Here is a 14,964-nt window from a genome sequence, read left to right as displayed (position 1 = left end):
GATAAACACTTTTGACTCCTTAAAAATTTTTTTATACATTTAATTCTAATATTAAAATTGTATTTAACCGTACTAATTAATTTTGCTTGTATTTTATAGTGATTATTTTCTAAAATTTATTTTTAGTTCTGTATAACATTTTTTTTTTTTTTTTTATTTACTGTTAATTTAATTTGTTAGCCCAAAGCGGTCGTAGCCTAGAAAAGCTGTTAGTTTCGAAGCGGAACTTTGCGCTGTTTTACTATAAGTGTCCGTGTTTCCTTGCAAATTGTTGTTACCAAATATTATCGGCCTGTATTATATGTAAAGAAATTAAATAATGAAGAATCTGCATGAATACATGTATGTTTCTTGCACTGTGACAAAAACGACAGTATCTAGAGCCATCAAATTTTGAATAATGTAATCCTCCACCCCATGGGCATCTGGACGGCCGAATTTCGAATTTGTTTTAATCTATTTCATATTTTGTAAAACTTTAGCGAATTTTTGATTAACAAACTCAACGAGTTCAAAGCGAGCGAGCGCTGTACGGAAAATAACAGTTTTATCTCCAGTGCGGAAATTCTAAAGATATGCTATATTCAAATGTATGTGGTTTACGAAGAACATGATATTCAATAAATATAGATAACACACAAAACTTTAAAAAAAAAGGTTCCTTTTGGGCGTAATATAAAATCTGAGTACTTCTAGATTTTATTTTATCTTTTTTTCCCTTCATTACGCTCAGAAAATTTTATGCTCTGAATTTTATGAATTATTAAAGTAACTAATCCATTTTAATGTTAATAACTTAATGATCACATAATCAAATAAATATGATGTTTTTGTAATGCTATTATAGTTTGGAAACTCATTGCCTGAAAATGTTCATTAAATTAAAAAAAATAAGAAAAAAAAAATCAGATCTTGTTTAATTTTACCTTATTTATTTCAAAGCATCACGTACTATCAATCTGATTTAATTTTACTTTATTTTTACGCAAAATTAAGTTCATAAATTTTGTGCTTAGAATTTTTACCGTTTTACCAAAGTAAAGATGTTTGTACAAGAATTACGCGTGAAAAAAATGCGCGAAATGCAGTTAAAAAGTGCTTTAATGAGATAGATTAAATCCTATTTGGAAAGAACTGTGGCTTTCATAATCTCATCGCTATACAATATATCCCATTTAATAATTAAAAAGAGTTATGTGATACAAACGCCATAGGTTTCAGTGTTAAAGTTAAACAGATCATCCCTACTCTTTCTTGCCGACATGTCGGTGACGCGCGCTCCGGCCACTGGGTTAGTCTATCTCTTATAGGTCCGCGCACGCTTTTGTACAGAAAGACAAAAGGTATATAAAAAGCCGCTTACCCTAGGCGCATTTGACCGCATCTGGCATAGAGGACTTATTTTTAAGCTCATCAATTTAAATTTTCCACGGGAAATTATTCTCATTCTCAGCTCATTTTTGAACTCCGGAACTTTTTCAGTGCGGCAAGGAGATTCCAGTTCAAACCCACATCAAATTTACACTGGTGTCCCACAAGGAAGTATCCTTGGACCAATATTTTATATTTTCCAAAATTCAGTCAAGAACCTAATATTATGTTAGCATGCTACGTGGATGACACCGCCATCATCGCGAAGTCCAGACGACCAAACCACGCCTTGGAAAAGATTCAGCAGATTATTCCTAATATTGAAGCATGGTGTCAACGATGGAAAATTCAGATCAACCCGGAGAAGTCAAAAGTTTTAGTTATCAGAAAATTCAAGACCACAGACCCCCTCACCTGTAATGTTATGTTCTTCGGGAAAACAGTCCCTACTGTAAGTACGACAAAATACCTAGGAGTCATTTTAAATCGATCGTTTACCTGGAATACACACATAAACAGTGTGTGTGGAAAAGCGTACGGCATTGTGAAAAAGCTTTACCCACTATAACATAACATAACAATAGGGCGCTTCCTTCTTATGAAAAGAAGGAAAGGAGTTTAGGCAAAATTGCCCATTACTCTTCCGCCATTTGATCATTTAAGTTAAGGGATTTAAATGGTAACTCCCGTAAAAGGTAAATAATAAATAGATAAGATCTCAAACTGACACCAAATCTATAGTATCAGCAAAAGATCCCATCTCTAAGTTCAAGCTTTACCCACTACTTTCTAAGGACTCTGGATTAAACCTTGCACGCAAAAGAAGGCTTTACACTGCAATTGTCAGGCCTGTTATCATATATGCCTTCTCGGCCTGGGCAAGTGCTAAGGCAAGTGAAATTCATCGGCTCCAAGTTCTGCAAAATAAGATCCTGAGAACCATCACTAACGCCCCATACTATATTAGAAATGAAGATTTACATCGCGACCTTCATATTGATTACTTTTTCAAGAAAGCAAAGACCAACAGTACAGCTAACTTTGAGTATATTCTGAGCTACGAAATCATCCCGGACGATTTGCTCATCCGACCTTATGCTGCACACCCAATTAGGCAAGCCAATATTAAGTGTTACTCGTCAGTACTCCATGCTGACGCTCCATGTGCATCTTTCCACATCATCTTTTCTGACAAGGATTCCAATCTAGATTTCGACCAATCACAGTGAAGTGCCAGCATGCTACCAGCATCTTACGGACTTTGGAGTAATTACTTTGGACTTGTTCTTTGTTGGACCAGTGTTGCAAATAGCTCGCGTCAGCTCCTGAGCCCAGGCGAAAATTGCACCGTAACCCCCTTTTCTCCTTGTTATTTCTCCCCTCAGAGGAAACTCAATCAGGTATTTTCTAATACCAGGCTCCGCATGGAACTCCTTGCATGACTAGGAAGTATTGCTCCGGTAATAGAAACCCAGTACAATACAGTATATTGCAGTACCCTAGGCACGTCAGCTGAGATGTCCGAAGTAAAGAACTGAAGTTTTATATTCAGTTATTTTCGTAAAACGTTGAAAATCTTTATTAGATTTTTAATATTAAGTTGGCTTCTGGGGCTACACTCAAGGACAACTAGATATCTACAGGCCTCCTCCATCGATTTGTGGCGCCACAAGCGAAGGCGATCGACATATATTTATGTCACTTTTTATTTCAAACACAAAAGTCAAGTGAAATTAATTTTTACAACTTAATATTTTGAATTTTAGGAATAAATTTTAGGAATCTTTTTTAGAATTTTGGATACTGCTTGGACATCATTAAACGAAAGATATGATGCAATGAAAAATCACTGCGATAGTTTTAGTTTCCTGGGTAATTTATCAGAAATCGATAACGCAAATTTCAAAATAAAATGTGATAAATTAGAAAAATTGTTACAGTGTGATGACAATAAAGATATTAACGCAGAAGAACTCTATGACGAAATAGTAGCTTCGAAAGACATTTTTACAGCTGATATGAATGACCCATTCAATATTTTGAACTTAATTGTGATGTTTATCTGTTACTTAATTGTGATGCACTAACAGGAATGCTCAGTACGATCTTCAAGTTCGGGAAGCACTTCCCGAACTTGAAGATCGTACTGAGCATTCCTGTTAGTGCTGCTAGTAGCGAAAGATCATTCACCAAATTAAAATTGATCAAGACAGATTTACGTTCAAGTATATCGCAGGAAAAACTCATAAATTTAGCTTTGATTGCCATTGAAAATGAAATCTGTCAAGAAATAGATGCAAAAGAAATTATAAAAAAATTTGTAAATATAAAATGCAGAAAAATAAATTATTCTCAATAAATTGTTAAAATCAATTTCAACAAATGCGTTCTTCAAAATTTTCTTCTCCTATACAAAAATTTAGAAAAAGGGGGGCGCGACTTCAGCTATTTTGCAGACGGGCGCCGGGTAACCTTGCGCCGGCGCTGGTCGCCAACACCAAAATGATGCGTTTACGTTTGTCGCCAAATTTTTGGCAACCTCAAAGTAAAGCGTCACCACAAGTTTGAGTTGGCAAAAAAAGTAAACAAAATGATAATCATAAGATAATAAATTCTAAGCATACGGTGAGACAAGAAAAAAAGCAAGCATTTAGAAATTGAAAATAATTTTTAACAGACTTTATAACAAATAAAAATATAACTTTCAACATGCATCGCAACAAATACAAAACATTTACATATCAAATATAATAAATTAAATACCATGGCTCAGTGTCACATATGTTTTAGGGTCTATATCATAACTCAAATGCCATAGCCCTCAAACTCGGGTGGCGGATATATTGCTTTTATTGCAAATATAAAGTCTTTCATTTTTTCGGATGACAATTTATTATTTTTCAGGCACCGCCACATATATTCCACGAAATAAGATTCAAACTCTTCGCTTACCTTTTTCGTCCCCTTCATCCCACGCTTAACAGCACTCCACGTTCCTTCCAAATCCTAGTATACGTTGCGCTCATGGCACGATTTTTAAAATTCGGCAGCAATCCGGCATCTACTGCCCATTGAATTACAGCAAGCTTTCCTTCCAGTTCTAACTTCCAAAAAAATTTCGTGTTTAAATATTCGCAATTCATAGCACTGCACATCATAATCGAAAGGTAACGTTATCCAACTCTAGAACAAAATACGTTAGCAAATAGAACTGTAGAACAAAATACGTTAGCAACTCGAACTGTAGAATAGAAGACGTTATCAAACTAAAATCATATTCAGTATCTGACCAAAAACCGATTAATTAAAAAATATTAACCAATCAGAAACTCGGCGGAACCACTACTGTTATTTTAAAAAATACAAAAAATAAATGATAAATAAATTTTACCTGAACATACGTTATCCTTTCTCATTCAGTTCAGCGGAAGACAGATTAACGGAACTTTAAACAATGGTTTGAAATAATTCTTCTCTTCCATCTGCACCAATCAAAACTTCTCATTTTAAAATATTTAATGAGCATGCACGAAAATGCTCCCAAATGCACTCTCCTCCAGAGCAGGCAAAATCGGCTTGGTTACCACAATTGGCGTGCTTATTAGTCTCTTAAATCCGAATTTCGCCAACTCTCATGCGCACCGTATACTAGGATTAAGCCGAAATACAGTTTTAATTACTCGGGTAGCGGAGTTGGCAGAAAAATTCTTAACTGCAAGCTGGCTTGTTTTAAAATTAGTTCGGGTTTTCATCCGCAGAGAACCCGTTGGCGCTTCGGGAAAGAACCCGTTGGCGCCGTAGCATTCTTACTCGCCAAGCTCACGGTTCATCGAGGATGCGCCGAGCCGTAAACGTGATATTTTGTAAACATGATTTTTAGTGCATGTAAATTCAAGTTAGCAAAAAAAAACAATATATTAAGCATATGGCAGTAAAAATTCACAGATAATATGCATGTAGATGTAAAACTAAAGGGTTAAACGTGATATACGAAAATAAATTTGTATTAAATTCAAGTTAGCACAGAAAAGAATATGTTATTAAGCATAAGACAATATATAAGCATTTATAACGGAAATAAAAATTCATTTAAAAAATATAAATTAGTATTAATATACTGAAATTAACCGGTTAAACATGATATATGAAAAAAATTTGTCTTAAATTCCAGTTAACACAGAAAACAATATATTCCTTACACCAGCAGTTGTTTGCTAATTTTGATGACCATGGCGATGCATCAAACTATTCTGTCATCTTAGATAATCAATATTTTTTTATTTCAATTTAATCATCTATTTATGCCACACCTGCCATCCTCTGAAAGGTTATTGTTAGAAAAGCATTAACAATATATTATCTTGTTAAAATTTTACGCCACAAAAATTGCTTTATTCTCATAATTTTAGATGACAATAACCAATAATAAAAATAAAAGCATTATTTAATTATTTAAAATGCACATGCACATTTTCGCGGTCTACGAACACAAATTATCTTAGACTCATGGTTCTTAGAGCTGTTAATAATTAAGAACACAACGTGAACAGCCGTGTTACAAATCAGCATTCACCCCTCCTTTCATCCCGAACCGAGAACCGGCATCTATACGAAAATATTTCTATCTATTCGTTGTTAAAAAATTCAGAAAAAATAATAATAAATAAGAGGAGAAGAATAATAAAAATCTGCAAATGCGAACAACGACAGTCTTAATTCAACAAACTAAACGCAAGAGGAATGGTTGCAAACTTCGAATAAGCGAATGGGATATATCCGAAGGGTTACCAAGTTAGAACTATTATCGCCAAAGTTGGCGATGTTTACATTTACCGGGTTCTCTGCGGAAGTGCTTCCATTAGTTCTTACTTACACATGAAAATATCATACCAAAATATTACCGAATATCATTTGTATAGCAATACGATTTAAGTCACTCGCATTCTATAACGTTTAATTCGAGGAAGAGCAATTTAAGATAATTCAGCAAAACTGCCTTAGATTATTAAACTAACAACAGCATTTTTGATATTGAGACAGGAAATTAAAATTGCAATAATTATATCTATACAACATTTCTTACTTCTCTTATTCTTACATTCAAACACGACTGATTGCAAACATGCTTGTCAGTTTCTGAACATAAACTATCTGAGGAACTGCAGCTTAATTCAATGATATCTGATTCATCCGTAAAATGAAAGGTTTTGGGTGAACTATTTAAAAGTGCTGAACAATCTGATGAAGAAATTTGCATTTTCACTAAAACACAGAATTCTGAATAATATAGAAAAGTCATAATCTAACCTAAGATCATTATTTGAAGCAAATATAAAATTAAATCGTCGTTTATTAGATACGTTTAAAATTTAATTGGCCATAGCTGCCTCTAACGGCCATACCTGCGCTCACCGATCACTTAGTAAACACATCAGAGACAACTTGTATTACAATCTTTTCCCCCAAAGGCTAAAGTGAAGATGAACCGAAAGTAATCGTTTCCTTTCATTTGAAACTAAGATTAGAAAAAATAAAAAACACTAATAATTAAAACGACAAATAGTTTTTTTCACGAAAAAATGACACGGTAAAATACCGATTCTGAATAACGGTTTAATCCTAGTATCTGGTGCACATGGGATTTGGCTACTTTTATGATGAGCAGTGAAAATGGGATTTGAGATATTTGTCAGAAAAAATTCTTCTTTAAAAATTAGTATTAAATAATATTTTGAGATTATTTAATATTAGATACTTCATAATCAAGGAAATATTTTTAATCATTAACAAAACATGTTTGTTTATAACAAGAAAAAGATATGGGTTTCGGCAACATTTCTAACAGACAGGAAGAGAGGCTAAGGAAGGGGTGGAGGTCGTCCTCGTCAAAACTGTTTGGTCTTCGCTTACGAAGACCATATAAGCATGCTTGAAAAGCTCAATTGATAAGGGGGTATTATGTTTACATTTTTATTATTGCGTAGCTAGTAGCCAGTTCTAATGACTGATTTAACTGTATAATCTGATAATAATATCATTAGATATGAATCTGTTTCTTAATATAATAAGTGCAGCCTTTTAAGGGGCCCTAGACGGGGATTTAATCGTGACCCAGAGTTAAAAATAAATATTTAACTTCCTAATAAGTGTTTCATTTGAACTTGGGCATATTATTGTTTGCGACATTTCACGTAAACGTATATAATTCAAACAACCAGTGTTTTTTTAATATCTTATGCCATCGGTTTTGTGATGTTTAAGGAATGATTTACATCATCATAGTTTTCCTTGCTTTTTTGGCTCACCTTTTCCATTTCCTTTTTTTTTTTTTTTTTTTTTTTTCCCCATCTCCTGTTTGGGTTAAACTGTCTCTTTTTATCAAAATTTTTAAGTGTATTTCTGCATTCAATTTTTGAGAAATTAGTTGAAAATAATTAGAAGGTGAAATTTTGTAGTTGTTAATTAAAATAAAGTAAGAAATGTGGAGTAAAACAAAAATCTATTAAAAATTGCTATGATGAATAACCTGGACTAAGTCTTGTGCTAATAATAATACTATATTTAGCTGTGATTTTGTCATGAATCTCTGTGCTAGTCTATTCAATATATTCATTTTTGTCACAAATTTATGACTGCATCAAATCCATACTTAACTAAATGAGCTTTTCTTTTCCTGCTCACATATCTCCTTTTGATATCCACTTTATACAGACTTTTATTTCGTCATCTATTGGTTCTTGAAGTAGTGATTCGAAATTTTCAGTATTTTAAAATTTGCCTTAAATCCAATTAAAAATCTTCATGTTAAAAATATCTTGAAACCAATTGTTAAAATCATAATAGAATGTCTTCCAAGTGTTGGCAGTAAGACATATGGTCTTACTTTTCAGAATTTTAGATTAATAAAGTGTAATTTCGATATATATATATATTCTTGGAGAAGATAAACTGTATAAGCATGCAACTTTAATGCATATAAAGTTTAGATATGAATTTCTTTTGATGTGATCCTAATAATTATATGCATGACTGTAATGGGTGTATGATCAAGATAGTATTTCTGTTTTTTTAACCCTCTGAAGGTTCTTTATTGTTTTATAAAGCATCAGTTGTTTTGTCAACAAAGCTTTTGAAAAGGTTGGAATGTTTCTTTTACTGAATGCACCTTAAGCATTCTTAACTCCTCACACCTCTGTAAAATCATCAGATGAACTGATTAGTATCGGCTGTAAAAGTATCAGTCACTGTCAGAACTTTGCCCTTCGGAAGTTTTCAAGAAAGTATATGTTAGCGTTTTGAAAGTGATCTGACTTGTAACTGTAATTGTTCACTTTAGTTATAGATTTTGTTACCAAATGAAAATTTTGTGGGAAACTGAAAATCAAGATTCTAAAAGAAAAAATTATAAATATTTCATTTTTTTTTTTTTTCTCTTTATAAACCTACATTTTTATGTATGAATATATATGTGTGTGTGCGTGTTTATATATATAGATGTGTGTGTATATGTTACCGTGAAAGACTGAAATTGGAGAATGTTAGCATTCACCAAATACGTCGGTGAAAGATCGAATATTTCTGTACATTCGGACCCTCACCGGTGTATGTCGACAATCACAGATATGCTCTGGTGTAGGTCGAAAAGAGAGGAGTATATGTACACGCTGCCATTCCAAAAGGAAGTCTTCCACAAATAAATGCAGTTGTAAAAGCAAGGACCTCTTGTGCAATTCAAAGTGTCATAATAGTTTAAGTTGTTGCAATAAATAAGATTTGAATCACATAATTTGGTAAGTTTATAACTTCTATTATTTTCCTTTCTCATTTAGAATGTATTGTGTGTTTTAAGTTCTTATGTTCTTAAGTTCTTATTCTGAGTGTCATGTGCGTTTTTTCGCGTATGAATTACAGAGAAGGAAATATAATATTCTTATATGTCAACATTTACCATTCGTACATGGTGAATGTCGACATTCACAGGTGTAATTCAGAAATAAGAGTATTTGGAAAATTTTAGGACATACACCAAGCGACTATGTGAATGTTGACATTCACCGGTGAAAAACGACATTCTCCAGATTTTGGTGTTTCACCGTAACATATATGTATATATAAATATACAAAAAATCATAAGATGCAAAATTAAAAGCAAATTTTTATACCTGCTCTACGCTATAGCTGCAGGATTGAAGTAAAATAGACGGGTAAAGTGCAGAATCGCCCATTTATTTGTTTGGCACTTTTTACAAAAGTAAGAATCGAATATTTGTCAATTTTCTTTGACTTTTTAAGTGAAAAAAATTGGTCCATGCGTACATGGATAAAGTCAGTGGCACAATGCAATTTTTGTGCAACTTTGGGATGTTTTTTTAAGTGAAAATAGGTTGCTGTATAGATGGATACAGAGTTTGTGCAATTCTTAAAAATGCAGCAAACGGGTGATTTTGCACTTTTCTCAAATAGACTTGAAGATTCTAAAGTTAAAGTAAATTGGAGTCAAAGTAAGGTTATTCTTCTACAGTATTAATATTAGCAATTGTGTATAAGAGGTTTAACTCAAAATTAAAATAAGAATTCATAGTAATACAAACTCTACAAATGAAAATGCAAAAAGAGAAAAAAATATAGAAATAATAATCTCTTTTTACTGAAACTCCAATTCAGGGCTCATCAGGCAAAAAATTAATTAAAGTTTCACAAAACTCGATTAATTTGTTCCGTTCTCCTGGTTCATTTGAGATCAAAAACTGAAAAAAGAATGTATTAAATTTTCATTTAAGACACTAAAATTCATAAAAAAAACGAAAACTCGAATCTCGAATGTACCAGGATTTTCACTACACGCCTTCGAAACACTTGGTAAAACGCATAAAACATAACAGTGTGCTAAATTGACTACTCAAAAAAACCACAAAACTTTACATTCTGAAAAAAAAAAATATATCCATTGGTCGAAAATCATTATATGCAAATCGGAAAGTCAAAAGCAAATAAATATAAAGAGTAAAACTTATATACTTTAAACAAAATTGTCTTTTAAACAGCACTAAAAAAAATTGGGTGGTCTCCGATTATGCTAAACTGAACTTTTAATGGTAAGAAAACAAAAAACTTAAATCTTAAGACGACCTTCTAAACTAAAATATATTTAATTCTTTAGGCGACCAAACTGTGTTCTATTCAAAGCTGTTCTGTAGCTACAAAAAAATTATAGTTCTTGGAAAAAGAATGTGATAAGGTTCAAGGTGTCTGATAGTATAACTAAGTATTTAAATATGTATTCAAAATGTCCTATCATATTAAAATTTGTGTGCGGGGGTGCCAAATGTTGTGTGCAGTCTGGAAAATTATTACTAACTTTGAGTAGGGTGATCGTCGACTCCAAAATGGTGGCGTAAGAAACTTCTAAAAGATACTGTCTTCTGTAAAATCTTAAAACAGGAAAGCAGTACTGGCCCAAAGTTGATTTAATTGCTATAATTCACTACCAAATAAGAAGATTATAAAAAAAAAAAAAAAAAAAAAAAAAAAAAAACCAAATAAGAAGATTATTAATTTAATAACATATGAAATATTTTTTCGTTGAACAACACTGTTTTGTGACAAGATATTCATATAGTTAATTGTATTATGATAGTATTATAATTTCTAGCAATTTATAAAGACTTTTGGTTATGTGCTGTTTAAAGGCTTTTTAAGCAATAAAATTTTAATGAGTGTTTCCAAACATATTTTGGCTATATAATAATAGTTTAGCTTTATTTATTTATTTTATCAGAAAATACATGTGCTGGTAAATACAGCTGATAAATATGTATCAATTTTATTTAATTAGTTTTAGCTGGCATTGGCATTTTTATTTTAATTATTTAAATTACACCATCTCTCTATAATTTCATTAATTTGTTTCACTTCCCCAGCACTTTTATTTAAAGTTTAGCAGAATAGAAGTTTAAAATATAATGATAAAGGAAAGCTTTGTGTGTGTGTGTTGGCTAAGTAATTGTTGTACATTTATATCTTTTAATTAGAACTTATTCATGTCATTATCTGCTCTGAATGAGTACAAGCCAGATATAGGGCTTCTTTAATTAAGAATAAAATTAATTACATAAAAAGCCACTGTTTTAAATAAAATGTTAACTAAATATGTATATATATATATATATATATATATGATGCAATTAAATTCAATTAAAATAAATTTTAAACATACATATGACATTCATACATTTTTCTTTGCAGTTCTGTTTAATGCAATAATGAAGACTATTTACTTCTGTTATAGCTTTCCGTAAATAAAAGTATGATTAAAATTTGCTTTTATTGTTAGGTATTTATCTAACTTCAACCTTTTATCTAGCTCCTCAAACAGTGTTATTGTTTACACTTAGTGGTTTTTGCTTTATATAAAAAGAAGTTATTGCCAATTAATGAAGCCCAAGATTTTATTTGTATTTTTAATGTTTTGATATTTTTCTTCTTATTTCATTTTACATTCAGAAAGAAATGTAAAAACAAATGTCCCAAGTTTTCAGAATCGAAATTTTTTAGGTGAGTTTCAATTTTATTTAACAGTAAAGATTTAATTATGTCAATTGTCATCTGTAAATATTTATTTAAATGTACAATCCCTTCTGAGGTATTTGACTGTAATCTCAAGTTTTCAGAATGCAAATTTTAAAAGCAAATCTCTTTTTTTCTCCCCTAGGTTTTCAAGGTTTCTTACTCAACCAGTTTTGGGATTCAGTATTCTATTACTTAATATCATTAAATATACTTTTCTGTTATATTATCTCAGGAAATTTATTTAAATATGTGTGTATATGTGTTATTTCTCGATGAGCAGTAACTTACTTTTTTAATATTATACATTTTTTAATTATGTAAAAAGAAACAAAAGTTAAATTTGTTCTTTTTCTTGCCTTCTTATATTGTAGCATTATTTTATTTCATGTAAAAATTGTCTGTTTTTATTGCAGTATTCAGTTTTTAATAAATAATGTGATGTTTTATTAATCGGTGTGAATTCAGCCTAATACTACTTTTTTCTGTGCCAACATGTTTTTGCTGAAATAATATATAATAATCTAATTTCATATGAAATATATAACTAGATGTTATATATAAGTGTATTTATATTATGTACATAAATTGTTATAATTTATTTTAAGCACTGTAAATTACAATAAATTAGTCATTTATATAATTTTTAAAGGTACTTTCTTGTTCATGCAGCCACAGTGGTTAATACAGTCAAAAGTTGTTAATCCAGACGCCCATAATCCGGACCTCAAAGCTACAAAATTTCTGCGCAAGCGTCAACGCATAATGCGTTCACGCATGTGCGTAATACTTTTACGCATGCGCGTAATACCTTTACGCATGCGCATAAACGTGCACACATGCACGTTTAATGTATAACGGACGGTATAAGCTAAGCTAAAATTATCTAATTATCTATTTTAGTTAATGTTGCAGTTTGCGGTGTTTCTTAATCTTCGAATTGGATCCGGCTTATTATTTTTGGCAGACTGTTCGAGCAATTTTATAAAAGTAAGCTTTAACTTTCGATTATGTCAAATAGAATTTCCCATTCTGGAGCTAGCAAAGGATCTACAAAGCGAAAGCATGTTTTGATGTCCATCAAACAAAAAGTGGAATTGCTCCAAAAAATGCATAAAGGCATATATCCTTTCATTCTCTAACCATCCTGAAATATGTTTATCAATTTCACGCTGCTCTGCGGGGGAGGGAAACGTCGCGGCGCACAATGAACTGGAAGTTGATATGTCAGCACTATCCTTATCTTCAGGGCAGATGTTTTTATTTTATTCTGCTTATAATTCATTACTAAATGTAGTATTTCATCTCGATGTACTCTGTCTTTGATATGATTTAAATCAAATTCATTATAAATATCACGAATACACATCAAATAGTTTTCTGGTTGCAATTTTCTAATTTCGACTATGCGTAATGTATGCTTTACGCTTGCGCGCGTTGAAAAAATTGTTTAATAAAGTAAACAAATAAATATTAAGCTTTTTTTTTTTTTGTAAATTTTGATACCCTTTAGATCATAATTGTTCTTTCTTTCATAAATTACGGTTTCATATTTTTAATTTTATTATTTCTGCATGCCATCTTACCAGATTTAAACAGATGATCTATAATCCAAAAAATCGATAATCCGGAATCGCCAAAGTCCCGACGATTCCGGATTAAGGACTTTTGACTGTAGCCAAAACTGGCATGCAGTGTGCAGTTTTTTAAATATCGCCAAAAGCGCCTGTATAATGGCTCCTTTAACAAGAAAGTACTTTTTAAATAAATAATTTAAAAGTAGATGCAGTACTTATTATTTTAGTATAATTTAATGAATAGTTTTTAAAATGAAACAAAATTGATATAAAATGCTTTACATTATTTGATACTATGCAAATATCAGTCATTACATTTTATTTACTCTGCAATTTTTGCAACATTTACAAGTACAGAAATAATTGTAATAATTTGCAGTCCTTCATGTCAATGATCTTTGCTTAAGACAAGCAATTGTTAAAATTATTTATGCGAATTAAAGATTGTTTAATTTTATTAAGCTCAGTTTGTAGTTTAATTAATTTAAATGTGGGTTATTCTTTCAGGTTTGAAATGCTATTCATGTGATGAGTGCGAAATGGTATATGCTTCAAATTCAGCTCTGTCTCGTCATAAAAAATGGCATAAAGGGGGAAATCTTCAACATCGTTTTAAGTGTGAATTGTGCTTATATTCTACAGATTCAAGAAAAGACTTTAAACGTCATGGTTTTATCCATTCTGGAGAACGTCCATTTACATGTACATTGTGTGGTAGAGGATTTACTCGAAATAATCATTTGAAACGACACATGTTAACGCACAGTGCGAGTTTTCCCTATACATGTAACTTTTGCCCAAAAACTTTTCGTAGGTCTGACCACTTGGCAGTTCACATTCAAAAACATCAAGAAGAAGGTGACTTGAGCATATTTGCAATACCATCAACTCACGTTCAAAAACATCAAGAAGAAGGTGATTTGGGCATATTTCCAATACCACCAACTCACGTTTAAAAACATCAAGAAAAAGGTGACTTGAGCATATTTCCATTACCACCAACTGCTTGATGGCAAAAGTATCCATTAAATTTGCGCATTCAGCATGACACATTTTTCAGCATTAAAAGTGGTGGAAAGATGATATCTATTGTATCAACAGATGGACCAAATTATAATTTAGAAAATTATATTTGTTTTGATGCTTTGTTTCTGAATGCATTAGTCCAGTGAATTAAAAAAAGAAATAAAGATACTATGCAAAAGGGTTTCAATATTTCTTTCAAAAATATGTGTATCAGTTTGGAGCTGACCACTTAGTTACATTTAAGCATTTCAAAATTTAAAAATATGTGTTCAGCTGTAAATTTTAATACATTGTAGCTATAAAACTGCTAAAAAATCTAAATATCAAAAAGTATAATATATTTTATTTGCTTTTACTCAAAAAAGAAGAAATATTAAAAAGCATATTTTAAATTGTTGGAATGTAAATATGAAATGTACAGTAC

The 14,964-nt window shown here is 31.3% G+C and overlaps 1 protein-coding gene and 1 long non-coding RNA gene across 6 annotated transcripts in view; one reads left to right on the top strand and one right to left on the bottom strand.

Moving 5' to 3' along the window:
- Window positions 1–6,823, bottom strand: part of LOC118197759 (histone-arginine methyltransferase METTL23-like) — a 35,198-nt gene extending 28,375 nt beyond the window's left edge. The window contains exon 1 of one of the 4 annotated variants that reach the window (XM_085813887.1): window positions 6,470–6,823. In XM_085813887.1, coding sequence (XP_085670013.1) covers window positions 6,470–6,670 — 201 coding nt within the window. In that variant the 5' untranslated portion in view covers window positions 6,671–6,823. Of the gene's footprint in view, window positions 1–6,454 lie in introns of all 4 variants that reach the window. The other 3 variants (XM_085813886.1, XM_085813889.1, XM_085813890.1) reach the window with 3 other exon arrangements.
- Window positions 6,824–7,228: 405 nt separating this feature from the next.
- Window positions 7,229–14,721, top strand: LOC146998287 (uncharacterized). 2 transcript variants are annotated; one of them, XR_015040417.1, is made up of 3 exons: window positions 7,229–7,324; window positions 11,875–11,925; window positions 12,083–14,721. It is a non-coding gene; the product is annotated as an uncharacterized LOC146998287 (long non-coding RNA). The 2 variants fall into 2 exon arrangements; XR_015040416.1 differs by lacking the exon at window positions 7,229–7,324 and having other exon boundaries at window positions 8,658–11,925.
- The last annotated feature ends 243 nt before the right edge of the window (window positions 14,722–14,964 follow it).

The sequence above is a fragment of the Stegodyphus dumicola genome, chromosome 3, assembly GCF_044657685.1.
Source record: "Stegodyphus dumicola isolate Sdum_Otavi_A_Nest chromosome 3, ASM4465768v1".
NCBI lineage: Eukaryota > Metazoa > Arthropoda > Arachnida > Araneae > Eresidae > Stegodyphus > Stegodyphus dumicola.
Note: the sequence above shows the minus strand (reverse complement) of the source record. Positions and strands in the feature narration are given on the sequence as shown.